Source organism: Callithrix jacchus, chromosome 7 (genome assembly GCF_049354715.1).
Source record: "Callithrix jacchus isolate 240 chromosome 7, calJac240_pri, whole genome shotgun sequence".
NCBI classification, from domain to species: Eukaryota; Metazoa; Chordata; class Mammalia; order Primates; family Cebidae; genus Callithrix; species Callithrix jacchus.
This window is the reverse complement of record NC_133508.1, coordinates 158,013,070-158,037,671: the sequence shown is the minus strand read 5'-3', so window position 1 is coordinate 158,037,671 and position 24,602 is coordinate 158,013,070. Positions and strand designations below refer to the sequence as shown.

General features: G+C 44.3%; 1 protein-coding gene across 1 annotated transcript; it reads left to right on the top strand.

Annotated features, from left to right (window-relative positions):
• The first annotated feature begins 1,582 nt into the window (after nt 1–1,582).
• On the top strand, nt 1,583–19,523 carry NBPF7P (Putative neuroblastoma breakpoint family member 7). Its single transcript, XM_035252641.3, has 6 exons — nt 1,583–1,696; nt 5,648–5,845; nt 9,594–9,733; nt 10,751–10,823; nt 11,388–11,560; nt 15,918–19,523. Exons 2-6 carry the CDS (start codon nt 5,730–5,732, stop codon nt 15,947–15,949), a joined length of 534 nt encoding a protein of 177 aa, XP_035108532.3. The 5' UTR covers nt 1,583–1,696; nt 5,648–5,729; the 3' UTR covers nt 15,950–19,523.
• The last annotated feature ends 5,079 nt before the right edge of the window (nt 19,524–24,602 follow it).

Sequence of the window (24,602 nt, the reverse complement as noted above, 5' to 3'; positions counted from 1 at the left end):
CGAATCCGCAAAACAAAAAAGTTGTCCAACCACACGCAGGAGGGGTATGGGTAGGGGGAGGTGTCTGTCCATCTAGCCTGTCCCACAGCCCATGGGGAGGTCAGCACTGGGAACGCTGAAGGTGGGAGGCCATTTCATGATATTTCTCATGGGTGAAATTGCTGAGGACACCTTCTTTGTCCACCAGCAGGCCTAGCGTCTTCGCAGTCATGGCCACAGTGACATTGGAAGTGGAGGCTCCACCGATGCTCTTGGTAAGAAGGTCCCAGGCCAAGTCCTGCAGCAGTGAGTCCAGACCACAGAACATTTCTGCCCCTGCAGTGTCAGCCCATTCACGAAAACCCTTGACCAATCGGAGTCTTGCTCTGTCACCCAGGCTGGAGTTCAGTGGCTCTGCGGTGTGGGCTGCTTTTGTATCTGGAATGTGTCTGACATCCTGAGACCTGGACTCATTTCAGGGAGCTTTGAGAGGAGCCCCAATCACTGACGGAATTGGACGGTGTGTGGAGATGCTTCAGCAGCACGGGGGTAAGTGGAGGAGCAAGACCAGGTCACAGTGAGAGACAATGAGCATCATCAATCACCCCGACCATGACCATGATCTTGCCAGGCTCTGCTGGGGGAAGGCCACAGTGCATCAATGGTGTTATAGCAAATATGTGTGTGTGTGTGTGTGTGTGTGTGTGTGTGTGTGTGTGTGTGATCTCCAATAATATTCCATAAAAACTGTTCGTGGCCCTGTTTATTTTCCTTTCAATACATGGGGAAACTAAATGCAAACAACAAAATAGCATCAGGTTTACAAGACTTCCCAAAGTGTATGGTCACACACATTTTCAGGGGATACACACAAATGATTTTGATCACTGGATACCTTGAAAAGAGCTCTTGTGAGACAGAATGATATTGGTATGTGACAAGTATGAAAAAAGTGTCAGTGACATCAAAGAAACAAATGAACCCACAGATGGAGGAGGAGCTTTGCGCTTAGGGATGTGAACTGGTCGGAAGTGTGATGAAAAGCCAAGATGCTGCCTCAGTGAGAGAAAAGAATCAACATAACAGTGGGATGCAGCGAGGAGAACACTGAGCCAGGGAGAAAACATCTTTAAAGATAAATTATTCATTAGCTTTTCAGTAGGTACAGAAACAAAAATGCAGAACACAGAAGCTATCATGGCAGTCTAAAAGTCTGACATCTTTCATGTGTGGAAAAGCCTTAAGATCTGTTTTAACTTAGAGAAGGTGGGTGACTTCCTGAAGACCACTAAGAAAATATAACCTCTGGGGAACTGTCTCCACCTTGATGATTTTATACACACAAGAGACAAAGAGGAATGTGCTCAGACATATTAAGAAAGAGGTGATCTGCAGCACTGTCACAAGGGTAAGCAAATCCTGAGAGGGACTGCTGAGGAAATAATCCCCATCTGTGACTCTCAGGTGACATCAGGGGGCCTTGGGTTTCAGCACAGCCTGGGCAACTGGAATGCAGGGCTCCTAAGATTCCATGACACCCCCACCTGCTAATTCTGTTATTGTGACTGCAGATGGTTACCTGGGATACCGGCTGCTAACCTCCCTCACTCTTGTAGAGTCTGAGTTACAGGCAGTGCCTTTGGCTCTGAGCTCTGGTGCACTAAACTCTGTTTTGGCGATTAAGTACTGTGGGATGCTAATCGAGGTCTTCTTAACCGTAAGTCAACCATTCCAGCTGTCGTCATCCCTCAGTGCTGACTAAACCTATTTGATTTCACTTGTTTTTGACCCATCATGTGTTTTGGTTTCTTCTCCCTAGTCCCTGTTATACCTCTTCTGCCACCAATGTCAGCATGTGGTATCTGCTGGACATTTATCCAGGGAGAGGGCAGAAATGAACATCCTGTAAATCAACCAGGAATTGTGCTTGTAAAAGTAATTCTCTTGTGAGGTTTATTGCCGAGTTTAAAATGGGGAAACTGAAGCCTGCATGGGAACAATTAGATGCCAATTTATTCAGCTCCCGGGAAAGGTTCTGTGGTCCTGGGAAAGAGGGGTAGGTTTTACAGGGACGGAAGGCGTTCTGATTGCCTGTGGACAAACAGGACATGGATGTGACAACCTGCTATTGGTAGGCAGGCAGGATTTCTGGTGAGCAGGCTAGGTGCTGGGTGCAGAGCTTAGTGCTGAGTGCAGAGGGGATTTCCAAGGTGGAGGTAGATGATGGGTGTATTCCGGTGACATAATTTTCAGGCAGGGAGAGGGATGGGCATGTCTGAGCTCCCGGCAAGTCCACCGGACTTACAGTGCTCCCAGGTGGCAGAGAGCCAACAGCAGTTCCAAGACCTCAAAGAGAAATTTCTTGTAAGTCAAGTTACTGTCTACTCTCTGGCCAAGCAACTGAAGAGATATAGTAAGTCCTATAGATTCATCATCACAAAAGTGATGACTAAGCGCCTGCTTCTCTCTGAGATACTGAACGGTCCCTTCATCTAAATTAATTCCGTCCTTTCCTTAGTTCTAGGAAAATAGAAATGGGTATTTTAAGTTCATTGTGTTAAGGATGGAAAATGGAGGCACGATGTGTTTAGCAACCCTTCCACGTTAGCAGTCCGGTGTGAGGTGGGACTAGAGTTGAAATCCTACTCACTGACTCTCACACAGGCACAGAGGCACTTACCTTCCTCAGCGAAAGGCTCTATCACATTTACGAGGATCCTCTCTGTGCCCTGTAAGATCCTGCAGACAAATAACTTGTAGTCTGTTGGTAAATGTCTGGAACCAAAGAACTGCCATTCAGTTTAAGCTTCTTTGAGGCCCAGTAGGCAAATCTCCGTTCTGGGGACCCTGGGGAAACATGGTGACAGGACAGTGTACCTGCTCTAAAGAGCTTCAAGAGGAGACTGCTCCTAACAGGAAGTGTGGCATCTATACGTGAGGGCATCAAGAGCAGGAAGTACCCTGGTGAGACGGAAGTCCTGCTTCCTGGGGCACAGACTCTTATTCTAAAGAGGAAGAAAGACAGCATATTAGACATTGTGGAGGTCACACTGTTGTGTGTGGAGCAATGGAAATATCATAGAAATAAAGTGCACAAAATATGTAATATGTGTGAATCATCCGGAAACCATCCCCGTTACCCTAAACCCAGAAAAATTGTCTTCCATGAAACCGGATGCTGGGGCCAAAAATGTTGGGGACTGCGGCTCTAACTGCTGGGAGGTGTCCTCCCTCCACTGACGCAGTCCAGCGTCCCCTCCTTTATGCAGGCCCAGGCTTGCATCCTCTGCAGAGCTCCAGTGGCTGTTTCCATGTGTGGGCTTGTTGTTTCAATTGTGATTTGGTCTCAGTGCTATATTCTCATGAAAACCATTGAGAATGAGTGTCCCTCATGGGGTACTGGCCTAACTGATGAGCAAAGCAGAGCGGTTTCTATCTCATGATGTCCAGAAAACCCTTCCTCTGAGCAAGTGCCCCTTGGTGTAGCAGCTTCACAGGATATGTAGAGAAAAATTCCGATTTTCATTTCTTCTTGCTCATTGTATTTTTTTTAACTTCCATTCTGGGAATTTCATGTGGATCATTGGGAGTTTCAACCATCAACCTATTTTCTAGTAAGAGCAGGTAACTCTGTGATGTACCCCAGCATATCTGATTATGATGTAATAAAATTAGCAACAGTGCCAGGCTTGGTGGCTCATGCCTGTAATTCCAGCCCTTTGGGAGGCTGAGACAGGTAGATGGCTTGAGTTGAGGAGATTGAGGCCAGCATGGGCAACACTACAAAAACATGTCCTTATGAAAAATTAGCAAGGCATGGTGACAGACACCTGTACATCCAGCTTTATTGGAGGCTGAGGTGAAAGAATCACCCGAGCCTGGAAAATTGAGGCTGCAGTGGGTCATCATTGTACCACTGCACTCCAGCCTGAGCAACAAGGTGAGACCTGTGTCTCTCTCACACACACACACACACATTCACACACAGACACACTCACACACAAACACACACACAAAAACAAACTAGAAATGAAAATGTTGGTCTCTAATCTGTTTCAGTCAGTGAGTGCCTTTCCTACCTGGACCATCCCCTCTCCCATTTTGCATTTCTCCCTGAGTTTGAAAAAGCAAATACCTTTCTGTGATCACAGTGATTCATTCAACAAACAAAATACTCTTTGACCTTGCATATGCGTATGCCCTGCCCCTTGCCAAACAAGCTCTGTCCTACTATAAACATTCAGAGCTGAAGGAATGCTCCCAAGGGGGCAGTGGCATCTTCATGTTAGAGCTGAGGGTGCTGAGGCTCAGAAAGTTTCCTTCACTTGCCCAGGATGGCCCGACTAGCCATGTTGAGAACAAAGGGCAATTTTCACATATAAAGTGTTCACATCTGTCTCTTTTATGAAAACCCATTTAGTTGGTCATCTCCACTCATGTCCTCGGCCATGTCCTCAGTTTCCTTCTCACAGGCATCCACTTCCGCTCAGATTTCCTTAATGCCCTGGATCCTGTTCATTCTCACTCTTCGACCCAGTGAATTTCTCATCCTGGAGCCCTCAGCTGAGGAATATGGGAACCCCTGTCCTCAGGAGGAGAAAGGGTCACATGAGATAATGAGCACCATTTGGGTCCATGGAAAGGATACCTGGAAGGCGGTCAGCGGGTGTCAGGGATGTGCCGTCCCTTACATGTGCTGTGTAACTAATTTAAACTGATTTTGTCCCACCGCATTCTCCTTTGTTTCACTATGGATTCCTACACCCCCAGCCAAGACCCAACTCACTGGCTCAGACACATGCTGTTTTGCCCACGTTCCCTGAAGTCCAGAGCCAGAACCAGGCTCAGTAACAGCACAGAGTGAATGCTGGTGCCTCACTCATAGTTTCCCTGGTCATTTCTCCCTGATGTCTAACAGGTGATTTGTTTCTTTGCACACCTTTTCTTTCTCATTCTTCTCATGTTTCTATGATTTTTTCAATTTCAATGGAAGAGAACATTAATTATACTGTCACACTAAATATCTCCCAAATCACTATATATTATTTTTTATTAGATTAGTATCTACAGATATATGCATTTACACCATTTGCTGTGTATATTATGTACACTTGGTGTGTATGCAACACAGTGTGTATATATATGTGCAATAGATCATATAATGATGCACGTTTTGTAAATTCTCCAGATTTAGTCTTCCCCGGTCCTTTTCTCATCAGCTGCTGTAACCTCTGCCTGGTCTCACCTCTGTGTCCCATGGGCTGCCACCCTGCCAGGCCCTTCCACCCCGCTGTCCTGTTTGGACTCAGCTCTGATTTAACTTTCACTCTTATAATCTCTTCCCTCCCCAAAGCACAGCCGACATACAGTGTGATTCCCTTGCTTTGGCCGTATCTACCCTGGAGCTATTTGTGTTTCTTAATCTTCAGTTTCTTGAATATTTTTGTGAATCGAGAGTGCCTTTGCCTCCTGGCACACTTGTCGTTACTGAGTAATGTCAGAAATATCAACAAAAAAGAAGTATTCAAGTCACTCTGTTGGCTTCCCCTCCCCTTTGGACTTTCTTGTCCAAGGCCACATTCGTGATTTGATGTCCTTTGGGTGGAAGAGAAAGTCACAGTGAGACCATGGATGCCAGTGGATGCCATTAACTGTATTTCATTTTCAGAGCTGGTTTTACCTTCCTCCATTGTGATGGAGAACCCTCCGCAGCTGGAAGATGATCCACTCGAAGGCTCATCAAACACCCAATGGCATCAAGTCACTGGCAACATTCATGCCTCCAGTGTTTCAAAACCAAAGAAGATGAAAATAAAAGTCCAGTTCAGCAAGTGGATTCATTGGCCTTCACGACCAGGGTGCAGAGGTAATCACTTCTATGGCTCTGAGCTGCACTCACTTCTTATTTTTCTCTGTCTATGGTGACAGCTCATTCTCCCACTGCTCTTTCTCTTCCATTTGTTTTCCCCAGCAGCTGCTGTAACCTCTGTCTGGTCTAACCCTAGTGTCCCATGGGCTCCACCCTGCCAGGCCCTTTCTGTCCCCATCTCCTCATTGCTCTCTGAACTCTGCTCTATTCCTTCTCCTGATGCCTTGAAGGTCCCTCTCATGGTCACAGGAGAGCCGGGCCTCCTTGACCTCATCCAAGTACACAGTTAAGCTGTGGAACACAGGGTTTCTTGCCTGGAATTGCACACTCTCTTCAGAAATGTCCCTTTCCTCCCTGCATCCCCAACTCCATTGTTGCTTTCTGCAGGGAGCGTGGCTTTAATACATCATTTACACATAGGTTTTCCTCTTGAGTTGGCTTTGGAGGAACCCGGCTAAGTCCATCTTTACTTCTCTCTTGTTCCTCTGAATGAGAAGTGTTAGAGCTGAGCACAGAGAGCTCCACTTTGAAAATTAAACTTGAACCTGGGTCACAAGTGGGAGTTCCCTACCGGACTGGAGTCAGGTTTGCCTTCAGCCCCACATGTGCAGCCTTGTGACAATGTAGATGGAATTGCCAGGGACTCAGCATTCTCACCACATGGACGCATTTGTGCTGACATTAACTGAATGACATTTATGACATTCAAAAGTACATGCAGAGGACAGGACTTCAAATCAGCATACATCATGAGATATATCATTCTAACCTCTCTCCATTTTATCCTCATTTCCATTTCTACATGTCCAGTTAAGGGTCTAAAAGGCAACTCAGATGAATCTTGAGGCCAGGGTATATGAGAGAGAGTTTTCTGAATTAACTTTGAGAAAAGTGACTCCAGGACCTGCTTTATGCTACACAGGATGACAGACAAGCATCTACAGGGCCATCTATCTACAGGACAATCTATGCTTTGGCCTAGCCCAGTTGATAAGAAAGAGATCTCACCAAAGTTGTCAGAGAGGAGACTAAAATCTGTGGAACCACAGGGAACAAAGCCAATCATGAGATAAACAGGGAAAGGAAAGAAAATGATGGGAAATTGGGTTGTTTCATTTTGTATCTCTACATCCCGCTGCCATGTAGTAAACACCTGGTGGGATTTCAGTTAAGATGCATGCCTTGAACTCACACCTTGAGATTCTCACTGACATGATCTGGGGTGTGGTTTGGGTGTCTGTAGTTTTAAAATGCACCCATGTGATTCTGATATGTGGCTGCAGATGAGGAAAACAACTGGTCTTCTACGACCTCAGGTTGCCAACATGGAAGTGTTCCATATGTGTGGCTACTCCAAAGAAGAGGCTGAGCATCCATCAGCATTGGATGGAATCTGTATTCCCCTCTCAATAGTACTGTTCATATAGCATAAAAAAATCAGACAGGAAGTTAAGAAAATTAAGAGATTAGATCTTAACTTCTGCTCCCAATGCTGAGTGTGGCATCTTTGCCTGAGGGCATCAAGAGCAGGGAGTACCCTGGTGAGAAGAATGTCTTGCATCCTGGGGCACAGGCTCTTATTCTAAAGAGGAAGAAAGATGGCACATTAGATACTGTGGAGGTTACAGTGTAGTGTGTGGAATAGGGATCCTGGGCTGGACTCTTGGGCTTCATTGAGGATGCCTAGCTTCTCTGTGCCTCGGTTTCCTCATCTGTTCTTTGGGTACTATAATAATACCTACCTCTGTAAATTGCTGCAATGAATTACATGACCTGTTTCTTCTAAATCTCCTAGAACAATACTTGGCACAGAGTAAACACTATTCGTTCTTTATTCTGCTCTTTCTGACTTAATTCAAACTTCATTGGTATTGGGCCATATTTCTCTTATGACTTCAGAGTCTAATACCTCATATTTTATGCAACTATATTCAGATACGATTTTTCAAATCTTTGACAAATTTGTGCTGAAAATTCCCAGTTCCAGGGAATTCGTGAGACCCACAGTCCTAAGGGCATTTCCTACTGTCCAGAATATCAGTACTTCATACCCCCATAGAGTGTTTTACAGGAGACGCTGCAGGGCTTTGGAACTTGGCCAAAAACTAAGAGTCAGACCTTGGGGGCTGTGAATTCTGACTCTGTCTCATTCCACGTGTACCTTGATGTGCCACTGAGTTTCTTTTTCTCCATCTCTAAGTTGGAGAGTGTCAGATGCCAGCAAGTTGGGAGGTTGATAATGAAAAATAAGGAAATCCCTCACTGGAGCCTGATAGTGGACATGCTTTTGTCCTTGGGATGGATGCTGCCACCTGCGATGTAGGCAGTGACCACAACAGCCTGTCCCTTCCACTGAGGCAGGCATGACTGTCTTTTCTCAGAGTGTGAAGAATACAGATGCATAGTCGACTCTCTGCGAATGGATATAATGAATTGTACAGAGGGGATGCTGGAACAGGAGCTCAGGAGAATTCAGGAGCTCAGGTTAACAGACGCTGTGAGACAGGCGGGGGGGCAGAGGTGTGAATCTCTGAAGTGCAGCACTTCAGCTGGGAGAACCAGCAGCTAAGCTGGCCAGGACCAGGACAGCCATTTATGTGGCAGGCGCATTTCACAGCAACACTCATACAACAGAACAGTCATCTTAGCACGTTACTGGTTGCAGTTGTTTCCTTGAGCTCTGTTTACTCTTTTGATAACAACAAAATGTTGAGTCAAAATTTGCACATCCAAAATTAATTAAAAGGAAGTGAACCAGCCAGCAGCGTTTAGTACACTCTATCCCATGGACTCTTAGAGTCACCTCCTGGCTGACCGCAGCAACTCATTCGTTCAGTCAATACTGCCTTCTTGACCTGTCATTCTTTTCTTCTGTCATCTTTACAATTCTCCCCATCTGCACCAGGCCACACTTCTGGGCATGGCTCTGTTTCCAGCAACTGCCCGATGCACTATGGGAGTTTTCACATAGAAATGTCCACGGCTAAAGTGAGGAGCTGAAAGGACATCCTTTTGAAACTGATTTGGGAAGACTGACTTTTGTTTACAGAAGACAAAAATGAAAGGAACATCATAGAGGATCTCACATGAGCTCTCTCTGATACAGAGGAAACCTCCAAGGTTCAAGCAATTCTCTTGTCTCAGCCTCCCGACTAGCTGGGACTACAGGTGTGCACCACCATGCCTGGCTAATTTTTGTATTTTTAGTAGACACAGGGTTTCACCATGTTGGCCAGGCTGGGTTTAAACACCTTATCTCAGGTTCTGCTCGCCTCAGCATTTCAAAGTGCTCAGATTGCAGGCGTGAGCCACCATACTCTGCTTTAAAAAATAAATGTTTATTTATTATTATATTGTATATACATAATATGGCAGCCATGCTCTGTTGCAGAGAGAGGAGGATTGCCTGTTCCCTCTTAAACAAAACCTCCCCTTTGCTTTCTGGGACCACTACCTTGTGCCTCCTGTCAAAACCAGTTGGGAATTCCTGGGGTTCAATCCCTCATGGTTTAATCTTTGTCATCTCAAAATATATAGATATAGATATAGATATGCTATAGATAAACACACACACACACACACACACACACACACACACACATTCCTGTGGACCACAGGCATATCCCCTGTGACGTTCTGCTTGGGGGGCTCCTGGAGGACATTCTCACCTAAACCTCCCTTGCAGTATTAGAACTGATCACTCATCCCTTTCCGTTATTAAACCTTCTCTGCTGTCCCACCGTAGGCAATATAAAGCCCTGGCTCAGTATCAGGCAGAGAAGCTGGCACAGTTACGAGAAGAAAGAACCCAGCCTCAGAACCTCCCAGAGCAGCTGGCTAACGGGCCCAGGCTGGCAGAGCATTATGTCAGCCAGCTCAGCCAAGGTAAGGTGGGCACAGGCCCTGATGACACACAGCCCCAGGCTTATGAAAGTCCCCAGACCACCACACCTCCACAATGACAATTTTATTTCTTGCCACTAAAAATTTGTAGCCATGACATGACCAGGACTTCCTGGGCAGAAACTGAGATGGGAAACCCATGGGTTGGAGGTCACAGGATGGCAAATGTCTCCTCATTTCTTGCTGGGACGTGGTGTTTGTAAGAAGAGACAGCATCCGTTCAGTTTTAAAGAACAGGAAGGAGGCTGTGACAGGAGGCAGCTTGTCAGAGTCAAAAGAGCCCTGGACTAAGAATGAGGGTTCCAGGCTCTATCTTCAGCAGTGTCTTTAGCAACTGTGGGTAACAGATTAATTCATCCTTCCTGAGTTCCTGTCTCTAAATCTGTAAAGGCAGAAAAATTGTCTCTTGCATTCAAATGTGGGAACACTTACGATGATATTTCATGATGAGATAAAGCCCCTTGCTGTGTGGTTTGGAGAAGGCACTTGATGTGGGACATTTGGTGGTAGGAAGCCATCTCCACGCACTCCACGTGGAGAGCATGTTCCTAGATAAGACAGCGGAGGCCTCTTGAAGGGCCCACGAAGTCCCCGATGTGTGGAGTATTGTGGGACAAGTTAGTTTGTCCTGTGGTAAGAGAAACATACAGGTTTCAATGTAAGCTGTAACAGGACACAGAGCCTGTGCCTGGGTATCAAAAGTGAGGCACGATTGGGGAGACAGCTGCTGGAGCTCAGAGAGAGGCTGGGCAAGCCTGCAGAAATATGGGGAGCAAGATGTCTTTTCACTATTTGGCCACATCTTGATGGTGACCCTCCAGATCAGAAACACATTTCCTCATGGATTAGGAAAACCTGTCACATTAAAAATAACACATGACAATGCTCAGAACAATGCAGACCCATCTATGCGTGTTCATGTCTCGGTGAACATAGGGCTGACTGCGGTTTCAGTGGGTAAAGTGGGAAATATCTGAATAGATGCTTCTGTAATTCCAGAAAATGATAAAGGCAACGATGAACATCACGCTGATGAGGAGGCTGAGAACGTAGAGAAATCAGCTGCCCCCAGGTAACACTGAATAATCAGGAGCGGGTGATGGGTGGTGAAATCTGGAAAAGGTCTCAGAAGGAACATAAGTTAGGTGACAGGTCAGGTGAGCTGACCACACTCAGGGATTTCTGATCTCACCTGTTGTCTGCCTCTTCGGCATTTCCATGTTTGCAAGTATTTGCCAGCAGGAGATTGAATGAAAACCATTCATATCATGCTCACAGTCTCAGAACAAGAGAGGTTGAGGATACAGGAACTCTTTCTGTGAAGATTCAAGAGCCTGTATTCATTTGGCCTCTGATGCGAATTTCAACAAATTGTGTGTAAAAGTGCTGAATGCACTGTGTCCCGGCAGTCTCCCACAGGGGTCCCTCAAGCTCTTTCTTTCCAGCTCATTGTCTGCCAGTGCACTGAGCAGCTGCCACTCTGCCTCCTGCTCCACACAGGGAAGGATGGTGTTGTCTCTCTGAGAGGATCGTACTTGGCTTCCTCTGGCCTCTCCTGTGGTCCTTCCCATAGAACCATCTGGGTGCAGTGGTATGGGTCCTGTCCAGTGTTTATCTTCTGTCTTCTTCACCCCAGGCTGAGCCAGGAGTTACTGGAGGCAAAGGAGCAGGAAGCCCCAGAAGACTCCCTGGATGAAATGTACTCAACTCCTTCAGTTCAGGGTGACCTGTCTGATTGCCACCAGCCTTATAGCAGTGCCTCGTCCTCACTGGAGAATCAGCTCACGTGCCCTGCTGTGGATGTAGCCGGTGAGTACTCCAGCCTGAAGGTCACAAAACTCCATGGTCCCCCAGGCAGCCTCTGTATATTATGTTTCTGCAACTTGTGTCACTGAGTCAGACACATAATGCAGGCAGGCCCCATAAACTGAGCCTGATTTGAATCTGATTCTTGGCTCCATTTTTAATCATAGACATCCAGTGGGAGGAACTTCCTCTTTTCCTTTCCCAAGTGAGTCCTTGGTCACCTGGTTTCTTCTCACAAGAACAGGCTGTGGGCATGAAAACAGGAACCAGATCAGGACTCATAGCAAGTTTTTGGCCACAGTAGCCCATCTGGATATATTTGCATAAAAACCTTCTTCTGTAAGATAGGGCATCTCTCTTTTCTCAAATGATGTTGCTAACTGCATGCCTTGAACAGTGCCCTTATCTCTTCTCTGGCCATCCACACATCCAGGCAGTTTTGCACCATTATTTCAGAGCCCATTGTAGAATTCCTGTGTCTGATGAGGATTCTCTACTCTAGGGATCTCCAGCTCAGGGGCCATGGACACTTGTGGGCCCACAACCTGTTAGGGACTGGGCCACACAGCAGGAGGTCAGCGGTGGGAGAGCATGACCGCCTGAATTTCGCCTCCTGCCAGATCAGCAATGGCATTCAGTTCTCGCAGGCTCGAACCCTACTGTGAATTGCTCATGTGAGCGGTCTAGGTTCTGCACTCCTCATGAGAATTTAATGCGTGATGATCTGTCACTGTCTCCCAGTGACTGTCACCCCCACGTAGGACCATCTAGTTTCAGGAAAACAAGCTTAGGGCTTCCACTGATTTTGTGAGTTGTATAATTATTTCATTAGATATTACAATGTAATAATCATAGAAAAAAGTGCACAAAAAATGTAATGTGCATGAATCATCAGAAAACAATCTCCCCTACCCTGGACCCAGAAAAATTGTCTTCCATGAAACCAGATGCTGGGGCCAAAAAAGTTGGGGACTGCGGCTCTACCTGCTGGGAGGTGTCCTCCCGCCACTGACGCAGTCCAGCGTCCCTTCCTTTATGCAGGCCCAGGCTTGCATCCTCTGCAGAGCTCCAGTGGCTGTTTCCATGTGTGGGCTTGTTGTTTCAATCGTGATTTGGTCTCAGTGCTATATTCTCATGAAAACCATTGAGAATGAGTGTCCCTCATGAGGTACTGGCCTAACTGATGAGCAAAGCAGAGCAGTTTCTATCTCATGATGTCCAGAAAACCCTTCCTCTGAGCAAGTGCCCCTTGGTGTAGCAGCTTCACAGGATATGTAGAGAAAAATTCTGATTTTCGTTTCTTCTTGCTCATTGTATTTTTTTTAATTTCCATTTTGGGAGTTTCATGTGCATTGTTGGGAGTTTCAACCATCAACCTATTTTCTAGTAAGAGCAGGTAACTCTGTGATGTACCCTAGCTTATCTGATTCCGATGTAATAAAATTAGCAACAGTGTCAGGCTCGGTGGCTCATGCCTGTAATTCCACCACTTTGGGAGGCTGAGGCAGGTAGATGGCTTGAGCTGAGCAGTTTGAGACCAAAGTGGGCAACACTACAAAAACATGTTCCTATTAAAAATTAGCAAGGTATGGTGACACACACCTGTACTTCCAGCTTTTTGGGAGGCTGAGGTGGAAGAAGCACCTGACCCTGGGAAATTGAGGCTGCAGTGCATCATCATTGTACCACTGCACTCCAGCCTAAGCAACAAGCTGAGACCTGTTTCACACACACACACACACACACACAGACACTTACACACACAAATGCACACACAGAGAGAGAAAGAAACTAGCAACAAAAATGTTGGTCTCTAATCTGTTACATTGAGTGCCTTTCCTACTAGAACCATCCCCTCTCCCATTTTGCATTTCCTCCTGAGTTTGAAAAAGCAAATAGTTTTCTGTGATCACAGTGATTCATTCAACAAACAAAATACTCTTTGACCTTGCATATGCGTATGCCCTGCCCCTTGCCAAACAAGCTCTGTCCTGCTATAAACATTCAGAGCTGAAGGAATGCTCCCAAGGGGGCAGTGGCATCTCCATGTTAGAGCTGAGGTAGCTGAGGCTCAGAAAGTTTCCTTCACTTGCCCAGGATGGCCCTACTAGTCATGGTGAGAACAAAGGGCAATTTTCACTTATAAAGTGTTCACATCTGTCTCTTTTATGAAAACCTATTTAGTTGGTCATCTCCACTCATGTCCTCGGCCATGTCCTCAGTTTCCTTCTCACAGGCATCCACTTCCGCTCAGATTTCCTTAATGCCCTGGATCCTGTTCATTCTCACTCTTAGTCCCAGTGAATTTTTCATCCTGGAGCTGTGGAACACAGGGTTCTTTGCCTGGAATTGCACACTCTCTTCAGAAATGTCCCTTTCCTCCCTGCATCCCCAACTCCATTGTTGCTTTCTGCAGGGAGCATGGCTTTAATACATCATTACACATGGGTTTTCCTCTTGAGTTGGCTTTGGAGGAACCCGGCTAAGTCCACCCTCTTATTCCTCTGAATGAGAAGTGTTAGAGCTGAGCACAGAGAGCCCCACATTGAAAATTAAACTTGAACCTGGGTCACAAGTGGGAGTTCCCTACTGGACTGGAGCCAGGTTTGCCTTCAGCACCAGATGTGCAGCCTTGTGACAATGTGAGGAACAGTCATTACATAGACGCATAATGTACAGAAATAGTACGTCCCGTATTACATCTAGTAAAGTTTAGTGTTTTCTTTGGCAGTTCACAGTAAATCTTGCAGGTCACATTTAACCACACAGATTTTATAGCCCACTGATTGACTCAGCGCTGCAGTGTGAACATTTTACTTTTGGTCAATTGTTGTTCTTCTTCAAAGCCCCCAAAGAGAACTTATTCATCTCACGCTCCTGAAGAGAACAAATAACACATCAAGACTGAAATTCTTCAGGAGATTTCCTGTGAATACTTCCTTATGCCACTCTTAAAGTTGACGTTAAATATTAAAAGGGAACTTGTCAGCCTGCTGCAGTGGCTCACAGCTGTAATCCCAGCACTTTGGGAGGCCGAGGTGGGTGGATCATGAGGTCGAGAGATCGAGATCATCCTGGCAAACATGGTGAAACCCCTTCCCTACTAAAAATACAAAAATTCGCTGGGCCTGGTTGCACGCATCTCTGGTCCCAGTTACTCAGGAGGCTGAGGCGGAAGAATCTCTAGAACCAAGGAGGTGGAGGTTGCAGTGAGCAAATATTGTGCCACTGCACGTCAGCCTGGTGACAGAGCAAGCCATCTCAAAAAAAAAAAAAAAAAAAAAAAAAAGGAAACCTTTCCCAAAATGTACTTGGGGAAAACAAAAGTGGGAGGAGAGAATGTAGTAAAACAAAAACTATTCCTTTTCACCTCGTACTTCAGAGTTTTGTTGGTCTAGATAGTGAAAATATTCCTAGAAATACCTTAACGTGTAACCAGATATGCAATCACCTTCTGGGCATTAGGGAAAATAAGTAAGTCCATAGTTACACTCCCCACTCTTTGCTCATTTCATTTCAAATTTTCTTTCTTTCCTGATCCCCTTTCAAAGAATACTTACAATTACGTTTGATTTTTCTTCTTTTTAATTTTTTAACCGACCAAATAAATACCACAGACACCATATTTCTTTGTAAAACGTTGTATTCCTGTCCTAGCCAAGGTAACCCAACAGCCTCTCATGACTGCCGAGACCGCCAGATTGGACCCTTTCCTCTCACTTCCTCCAATCTCTATTGAAAGGGCCTTAGTGCCTGGTTCTAGTTCCGTGTTGTCAATAGCAAGTCATGTGGCCTTCGTTCAATCTTACCCCTGTGGCATCACTACTACTCTGTTTTAAAGGGTGGAACTGAACGTGGATATTATCTGAGGTTCCTGCTGATTTTTAGATCCAGAGTGTTGCCCATGGCCCTTCTGCTCCTCCCCAGAAGCCTGGGAATTGGAGTTGTAAGGGGGTGGGTTTCTCTGCAGAGGATCCTTTTTCTGCAGTCCTCTGTGTCTGAGCATGCATGATTGATGCTGAGCACATCCTCACTGGAAGGAAATGCCATCACTCTGCTCCAGACAGAGGGGATCAGGAGGAAATGGGCTGATGTTCCTGGCTGCTGCTTGGGCATAGTTGGAATCCCTATATCCTGCACCCCAGGCTGACAGGAAGTTCATGGAAATTCAGGGGTGTTTTCTTCTCCCTTGTGGATGGTGCTTCCCCCTTCAGCCAGTCCAATTCTCACCCTCAGCTCAAGCTGCCAGCAGGAGGTCTGTCTGCCACTGGGATATGATCACCTAGCAGTCCCTCCAGACAGCCTTCAGGAGGACCTGACAAAAATGCTCATTTGATTATTTTTTCTCTCTCCCCTACAGGCACCAAAGAGTTTCAGAAAAATGCAAAGTAAGAAAAAAATGTCAGAAAAAGAGAGATTCAAGATGGCACAGTAAGAACAACTCAGGATCGCAGCTCTCAGTGAATGCTCAGAGGGTGAGTCAAAGTCGCATTTCCAGATGGATCTTTGTTGCCCACAGAATGGGGAAAGTCCCAGGTGTAAGAAAGACATGGGATGCAAGAGCAGCCAGTTCGGCTGTTGCGGCCGCTTCGGCCGGTGCTGTAGCGCAGGCACTCCCCAACAATCCACACAAAACACACGGGCCCAGGGGCCCTGCTAAACTGGCAATCTGAGATTTGGGAGGGCAGATTGGCATATCCATCTGGTTAAACAGGACGTGGACAGTGAGCCAGACCAGGAGATTCCTGGGAAGTGGCGTTTGAGCCAGCGCAGTGGCTAGCTGCACGGGAAATCACACAGATCCCGGTGCACTAACAGTGGGCAACCGAAACACCTGGGAGAAAGCCATCCGTTCAACTTAAAAAAAAAAAAAAGAAAGGTGCTCTGAGGCAGGGAGACAGGTAAGCAGACTCAGCGGGTTTCGCCCTCACAGGGACAAACAAAACTGAGAGCACAGCTGAACCCAGGACGGTGCAGCTTGGTGGGGGAGGGGCGTTCGCCATTACCGAGGATATCCACCCCTATGGAGGTACACTCCCATTGCTGATGCAGCCTGCCATTGCCAAGGTAACCCGCCATAACAGAGAGACTCTGCTGCAGGGCAGAGCTGGTGGCAGCAGGGCAGAGCCTGCCACAGAGCCCGAGGCTGCAGGGCAAAGCTCGCAGCAACAGGGCTGACACCACATCAGCAGTGTGGAGCCTTGGCAGGCAAATAGTGACTAGACTGCCTCCTAGCTGGGCAGGATAGTGCCACAGACACTCATAAAGAAAGCCCCAAACACCGAGACAGAGCATCTGAGGAAAAAAAGGGGTTTTAAGAGTTGTGCTGCAGCAGACTTGAATGCCCCTGTCTAACAGCCCTGAATGAACAATGGAGCTCACAGCTCAGCACTTGAGCTCCTATAAAGTACAGACTGTCTCCTCAAGCAGCTCCCTGACCCCTGTAAATTCAGAGTCACCTCAAAAAGGACTGATCAGATTGACATTAGGCAGGCACCATTCTGGGACAAAGATAGCAGAAGAAGAAACTGGTAGCATCCCTCACCATTCTGCAGCTGCTACAGGTGTACCCCAGACAAGCAGGGCCTGGAGTGGACCTCAGCAGTCATACAGCAGAGGGGCTAGACTGGTAGAAGGAAAACCAAGTAACGGAAAGACATCATCAACAATCTGGGTGTCCACTCAGAGACCCAATCGAAAAGTCAGCAACTACTCAGATGACAGGTGGATAAATCCACAAAGATGGGAAGAAACATGCACAAAAAGGAGAAAAACACCCAAAACCAGAACACCTCGCCTCCTACAAAGGACCAAAACTCCTCACCAGCAAGGGAACAAAGCTGGACGGAGAATGACTGTGACGAAATGACAGAATTCAACTTCAGAAGGTGGGTAATGAGAAACTTCTGTGAGCTAAAACAACATGTTCTAAATCAATGCAAAGAAATTAAGAACCTTGAAAAATTTGAAAAAAGATTCCAGGAAATGATAACAAGAATGGATAACTTAGAGAGGAATATGAATGAATTGAAGGAGCTGAAAAACACAATACGAGAACTTCATGAAGCATGCACATGTTTCAACAGCTGAATTGACCAAGCAGAAGAAAGAATATCAGAAGTCAAAGATCAACTCAATGAAATAAAATGAGAAACCAAGATCTGAGAAAAAAGCGCAAAAGGGAATGAACAAAGTCTTTAAGAAATGTGGGACTATGTGAAGAGACCTAACCTACGTTTGATAGGTGTACCAGAAGGGGATGAAGAGAATGAATCCAAGCTGGAAAATACTCTTCAGGATATCATCCAGGAAAATTTCCCCCACCTAGCAAGGCAGGCCAACTCTCAAATGCAGGAAATACAGAGAACATGACAAAGATATTCCGCAGTAAGAACAACCCCAAGGCACATAATCATCAGATTCAACAGGGTTGAAATAAAAAAGAAAATACTGAGGGCAGCCAGAGAAAAAGGTCGGGTCACCCACAAAGAGAAGCCCATCAGACTCACAGCAGATCTCTCGGCAGAAACACCACAAGTCAGAAGAGAGTGGGGGCCAATATTCAACATCCTTAAAGAAAAGAACTTTTAACCCAGAATTTCATATCTAGCCAAACTGAGCTTCATAAGTGAAGGAAAAATAAAATCCTTTGCAAACAAGTAAGTACTCAGAGATTTTGTCACCACCAGGCCTACTTTACAAGAGCTCCTAAAAGAGGCACTACACATAGAAAGGAACAACCAGTACCAGCCATTTCAAAATTGCACTAAATGCTAAAGAGCGTCAACATAATGAAGAATCTACATCAACTAACAGGCAAAACAGCCAGCTAGCATCAAAATGGCAGTATCCAATTCACACATAACAATATTAACCCTAAATATAAATGGGCTAAATGCACCAATCAAAAGGCACAGACTGGAAAACTGGATAAAAAAACAAAACCCATCAGTGTGCTGTATCCAGGAAACCCATCTCACATGCAAGGATACACAAAGGCTCAAAATAAAGGGATGGAGGAAGATTTACCAAGCAAATGGAGAGCAAAAAAAAAAAAGCAGGAGTTGCAATTCTCGTCTCTGATAAAATAGACTTTAAAGCAACAAAGATCAAAAGAGACAAAGAAGGTCATTACATAATGGGAAAAGGATCGATGCAACAAGAAGAGCTAACGATCCTAAATATATATGGACCCAATACAGGAGCACCCAGATACATAAGGCAAGTTCTTAACGACTTACAAAGAGACTTAGACTCCCACACAATAATAGTGTGAGACTTTAACACTCCACTGTCAATATTAGACAGATCAACCAGACAGAAAATCAACAAGGATATCCAGGGCTTGAACTCAGACCTGGAACAAGCAAACCTGGTAGACATTTACAGAACTCTCCACCCCAAATCCACAGAATATACATTCTTCTCAGCACCAGATCATGCCTACTCTAAAATTGACCACATAATTGGAAGTAAAGCACTCCTCAGCAAATGCAAAACAACTGACATAATAACAGCCTCTCAGACCATAGTGCAATCAAGCTAGAACTCAGAATTCAGAAACTAAGAACTACACAGCTTCATGGAAACTGAAAAACTGGCTCTTGAATGTTGACTGGGTAAACAATAAAATGAAAACAGAAATAAAGAAGTTCTTTGAAACCAACGAGAATGAAGACAAAACATACCAGAATCTCTGGGACACATTTAAAGTGGTCTCCAGAGGAAAATATATAGCAATAAGTGCCCATATGAGAAGAGTGAAGAGATCCAAAATTGACACCCTATCATCAAAATTGAAAGAGCTAGAGGAGCAAGAACAAAAAAACTCAAAACCTAGCAGAAGACAAGAAATAACTAAGATCAGAGCAGAACTGAAGGAGATAGAGACACAAAGAACCCTTCAAAAAAAAAATCAATAAATCCAAGAGCTGGTTTTTTGAAAAGATCAACAAAATAAACAGACCACTAGCCAGACTGATAGAAAAGAGAGAACAACCAAATAGATGCAATAAAAAACGATAAAGGGGAAATCACCACAGATTCCACAGAAATTCAAACCATCACCAGAGAATATTACAAACAACTCAATGGACATAAACTAGTAAACCTGGAAAAAATGGAGAAATTCCTGGACACTTGTGTCCTCCCAAGCCTAAACCAGGAGGAAGCCGAAACTATGAATAGACCAATAAAAAGGTCTGAAGTCGAGGCAGCAATTAAGAGCCTACCACACAAAAAAAGCCCAGGTCCAGACGGGTTCACAGCCGAATTCTACCAGACACACAAAGAGGAGCCTGTACCTTTCCTTCTGAAACTATTCCAAATAATCTAAAAAGAGGGAATCCTTCCCAAATTATTTTATGAGACCAACATCATCCTGATACCAAAACCCAGCAAAGACTCAACAAGAAAAAAAAACTTCAGGCCAATATCCATGATGCACATAGACGCAAAAATCTTCCACAGAATACTGGCAAGCCGATTGCAACAGCAAATCAAAAACTTATCCATCATAATCAAGTAGGATTCATCCCGGGGATGCAAGGCTGGTTCAACATATGCAAGTCCATAAACGTAATTCACCACATAAACAGAACCAAAAACAAAAAGTAAATGGTTATCTCAATTGACAGAGAAGGCATTTGACAAAATTCAACAGCCCTTTATGCTAAAAACCCTCAATAAACTCGGTATCGATGGAACGTATCTCAAAGTAATAAAAGCTATTTATGACAAACCAACAGCCAATATCATACTGAATGGGCAAAAACTGGAAGCATTCCCTTTGAAATCTGGCACTAGACAAGGATGCCCTCTCTCACCACTCCTATTCAATATAGTACTGGAAGTTCTAGCCAGAGCAATCAGGCAAGAAAAAGAAATAAAGGGTATTCAAATAGGAAAGGTGGAAGCCAAATTGTCTCTATTTGCAGACGACATGATAGTATACCTAGAAGACCCCATCACATCAGCCCAAAAACTCCTGACACTGATAAACAACTTCAGCAAAGTCTCAGGATATAAAATCAATGTGCAAAAATCACAAGCATTCCTATACACCAATAACAGACTTAAAGAGAGCCAAATCAAGAATGAACTGCCATTCACAATTGCTACAAAAAGAATAAAATACCTAGGAATACAACTTACAAGGAACACTCTTCAAGGAAAACTACAAACCACTGCTCAACAAAATCAGAGAGGACACAAACAGATGGAGAAACATTCCATGTTCATGGTTAGGGAGAATTAATATCGTAAAACTGGCTATACTGCCCAAAGTAATTTACAGAATCAATGCTATCCCCATCAAGGTACCATTGACTTTCTTCACAGAACTGGAAAAAGCCACCATGAACTTCATATGGAACCAAAAGAGAGCCCGCATAGCCAAGTCAATTCTAAGCGAAAGAAAAAAAAAAAAACCACAGTGGGAGGCATCACACTATTGGACTTGAAACTATACTACAAGGCTACAGTAATCAAAACAGCATGGTACTGGTACCAAAACAGAGATATAGACCAATGGAACAGAACAGAGGCATCAGAGGCAACACAGCATATCTACAACCATACAATCTTTGATAAACCTGACAAAAACAAGCAATGGGGAAAGGACTCCCTGTTTAATAAATGGTGTTGAAAAAAACTGGCTAGCCATGTGCAGAAAGCAGAAACTGGACCCCTTCCTGACACCTTACACTAAAATTAACTCCAGATGGATTAAAGACTTAAACATAAGACTTGGCACCATAAAAACCCTAGAAGAAAATCTAGGCAAAACCATTCCGGACATAGGAGTAGGCAAGGACTTCATGACCAAAACACCAAAGCATTAACAACAAAAGACAAAATAGACAAATGGGACCTAATCAAACTCCACAGCTTCTGCACAGCAAAAGAAACAGTCACTAGAGTGAATCGACAACCAACAGAATGGGAAAAAATTTTTGCAGTTTACCCATCTGACAAAGGGCTGATATCCAAAATTTACAGAGAACTAAAACAGATTTACAAGAAAAAAAACAAACAAGCCCATTCGAAAATGGGCAAAGGTTATGAACAGACACTTTACGAAAGAAGACATATATGAGGCCAACAAACTTATGAAAAAATGCTCATCATCACTGGTCATTAGAGAGATGCAAATCAAAACCACATTGAGATACCATCTCATGCCAGTTAGGATGGCGATCATTAAAAAATCTGGAGACAACAGATGCTGGAGAGGATGTGGAGAAATAGGAACACTTTTACACTGCTGGTGGGAGTGTAAATTAGTTCAACCATTCTGGAAGACAGTGTGGCGATTCCTCAAGGCCTTAGAAATAGAAATTCCATTTGACCCAGCAATCCCATTACTGGGTATATATCCAAATGACTATAAATCATTCTACTGTAAGGACACATGCACATGAATGTTCATTGCAGCACTGTTTACAATAGCAAAGACCTGGAACCAACCCAAATGCCCACCGATGATAGACTGGACTGGGAAAATGTGGCACATATACACCATGGAATATTATGCAGCAATCAAAAATGATGAGTTCGTGTCCTTTGTAGGGACATGGATGAATCTGGAGAACATCATTCTCAGCAAACTGACACAAGAACAGAAAATGAAATACCGCATATTCTCACTCATAGGTGGGTGATGAAAAATGAGCACACGGACACCGGGAGGGGAGCACTAAACACTGGGGTCTATTGGGGGGTATAGGGGAGGGACAGTGGGGGGTGGAGCTGGGGAGGGATAGTCTGGGGAGAAATGCCAAATGTGGGTGAAGGGGAGGAAGGCAGCAAAACACACTGCCATGTGTGTACCTATGCAACTTTCTTGCATGTTCTGCACATGTACCCCAAAACCTAAAATGCAATTTTAAAAAAAGAGATAAATAAATAAATTCAGCTTAAACATTTTGCCAGGAGCACTGCAGAGTCAATGCTATGAGCTTCCTACCTCAGTCCATCTGTGGGCAGAAAAGTGTCCATCCCCATTATGGTGATAGTAGCTAGAATGGTCACTTGGTTAAGGAGGAGTCTAGGAGCTCTGTCCCTTGTAAAGACACCTTATTTGTAATTAATTTGAAAAGTGGTTTGAAAAACTCTAAACATCTGTATTCTAATCATCTTCCTCTGACCATTTTATCATCAATTAATCACCCCATCTGTGTTAGTTATTATATTTATATTTGTAATTGGGAAGATTCTTTCTCGAAATTTTACTATGTACTTGATTTTACTGCCATTCTTCACAAAAAAGAATATTCCCCACCCAAATTTTTACTTTCATCCAAAATTAATTTTAATTTGTTTTGCTGGCATTCTGTTGTGGAAAAGAATATTCTCTGCCCCAGTTTTAACTTTCACCCAAAATTAATTTAAGTCTATTAGTTATAATGTTTAAACTTTAAATTTGTTTAATTAAAATTTTTTTTGCCCATTACTCTGGACTAGTGGATTTTTTATAAATAATGTTTTAAGTTTTTATTATTATGATTGGTTTGGCAGATAAACCTATATTTTAATAAAAACATTCTTATTTTTCTGTTTATATTCTAAACTCTTCCATATTTTAGTCTATATTTATTATATGAGGTAGATTGTGTTTCCTGTATTTCTTTGTCGGTGATGCTTGTTTTGTGCGTGTGTGTGTGTGTGTGTGTCTGTAGGTGCACGCACACACCTTTTGTTGTTATTTAAGAAGAGTTGTATAGCTCTTGTTTAACCTTGCACTAAGGTTTTGACATCACTAATCCCCTTTTAACTTGAGACACTTCCGCTATTTGGTTTACACATTTTAAATTATATCTTTAAACTTCAGATTTTTACCACTAGAAGAATCAAAGCATTGTTTTCCTCTTCTCTATCCTCTGTACCTGCCATTTCTTATTTGTCATTTCAGCCCAAACATACAGTAACAGCCTGTGTGTCCCACCTGTTCCCACCTTGGGTTTTGGTATAGATCTACAATTAAATATGCTGACACACATGTGCTATTCAAACGTGTGTCCTAAGTGTCCCTTGTTGGGTGGAATTTATCCGTAACAGAGTCCTCCTGAGGGAATCAGCTCTCGCTGACTTTTCTTAGGGAACTTTTCCCAGTCTTCATGCATGGGTCACATCACCGGATATACAGTACTTGCTAAAAGGGATTTTTCTTATGATTTTAGGACATACTGTTTGGCGTTGGGAGACAGCACATTTGCTTTCTCTGGGATTCTATCTTGTTCTACCAGGACCTTTAATTTCTGCCAGTCACTTCATTCATTCTCATCACTGCAAGTCTCCATAGGATGCTTCCTTTGGTGTCCAAGTTCCTGGTCTCCCAGCAATGCTGCCCTTGGAAGATTGGTCCCTCTGGTCCTCTGTACCATGAAGCCCCTGCCCATCAATTTCCCAGTAGCAGGGTTCTGATCCACCAGGTCTCAGGCATGCTCTGTGTTTCTCCGCACTGGTTGTCTGAGGATGGTTATTCTGGGTGTTCTGTCCTGAACAGGCCCTCCCTGCTGTGCTGGTTTCTATTTGCATAGTATTTCCTGCTCCTTCTGCTGTTGTGTAGCTCCCAGATCCAGCTAAATCAAATCACCTGAGGGCCACAGTGTTCCCTAGCCCTGGTTGGGGGCAGGATTATGGGTGGCATTTTTGACTCTGTGTTAATCTTTAGGGCTTCGAAGTGTATGTGGAGAAATTCAGCTTTTATCTCTCATACTTCTTCAAACGCAGAACTTCAGTAGTGTAAAAAAGGAGACAGAATCATACAGTAGAACATCCCCATGATCACTGGCCAGCTCCAGCAATAGTCATTGAATAGCTGAACTTTTAAAAATAAAGTCCTTCCTACTTACTTACAAAATGTGTGTGCGTATATATGTACACAGCATGTGTATGTGTGTGTGCGTATATATGTACACAGCATGTGTATGTGTGTGTATATATGTACACAGCATGTGTGTGTATATATGTACACAGCATGCGTGTGTGTATATATGTACACAGCATGTGTGTATATGTACACAGCATGTGTGTGTATATATGT

Excerpts from the sequence above, each read along its gene's own strand:
- NBPF7P (XM_035252641.3), top strand. The coding sequence starts at position 5,730 with ATGGCATCAAGTCACTGGCAACATTCATGCCTCCAGTGTTTCAAAACC. Across the intron at positions 9,734-10,750 it reads TGTCAGCCAGCTCAGCCAAG|AAAATGATAAAGGCAACGAT; the intron begins GTAAGGTGGGCA and ends CTGTAATTCCAG. Across the intron at positions 10,824-11,387 it reads GAGAAATCAGCTGCCCCCAG|GCTGAGCCAGGAGTTACTGG; the intron begins GTAACACTGAAT and ends TCTTCACCCCAG.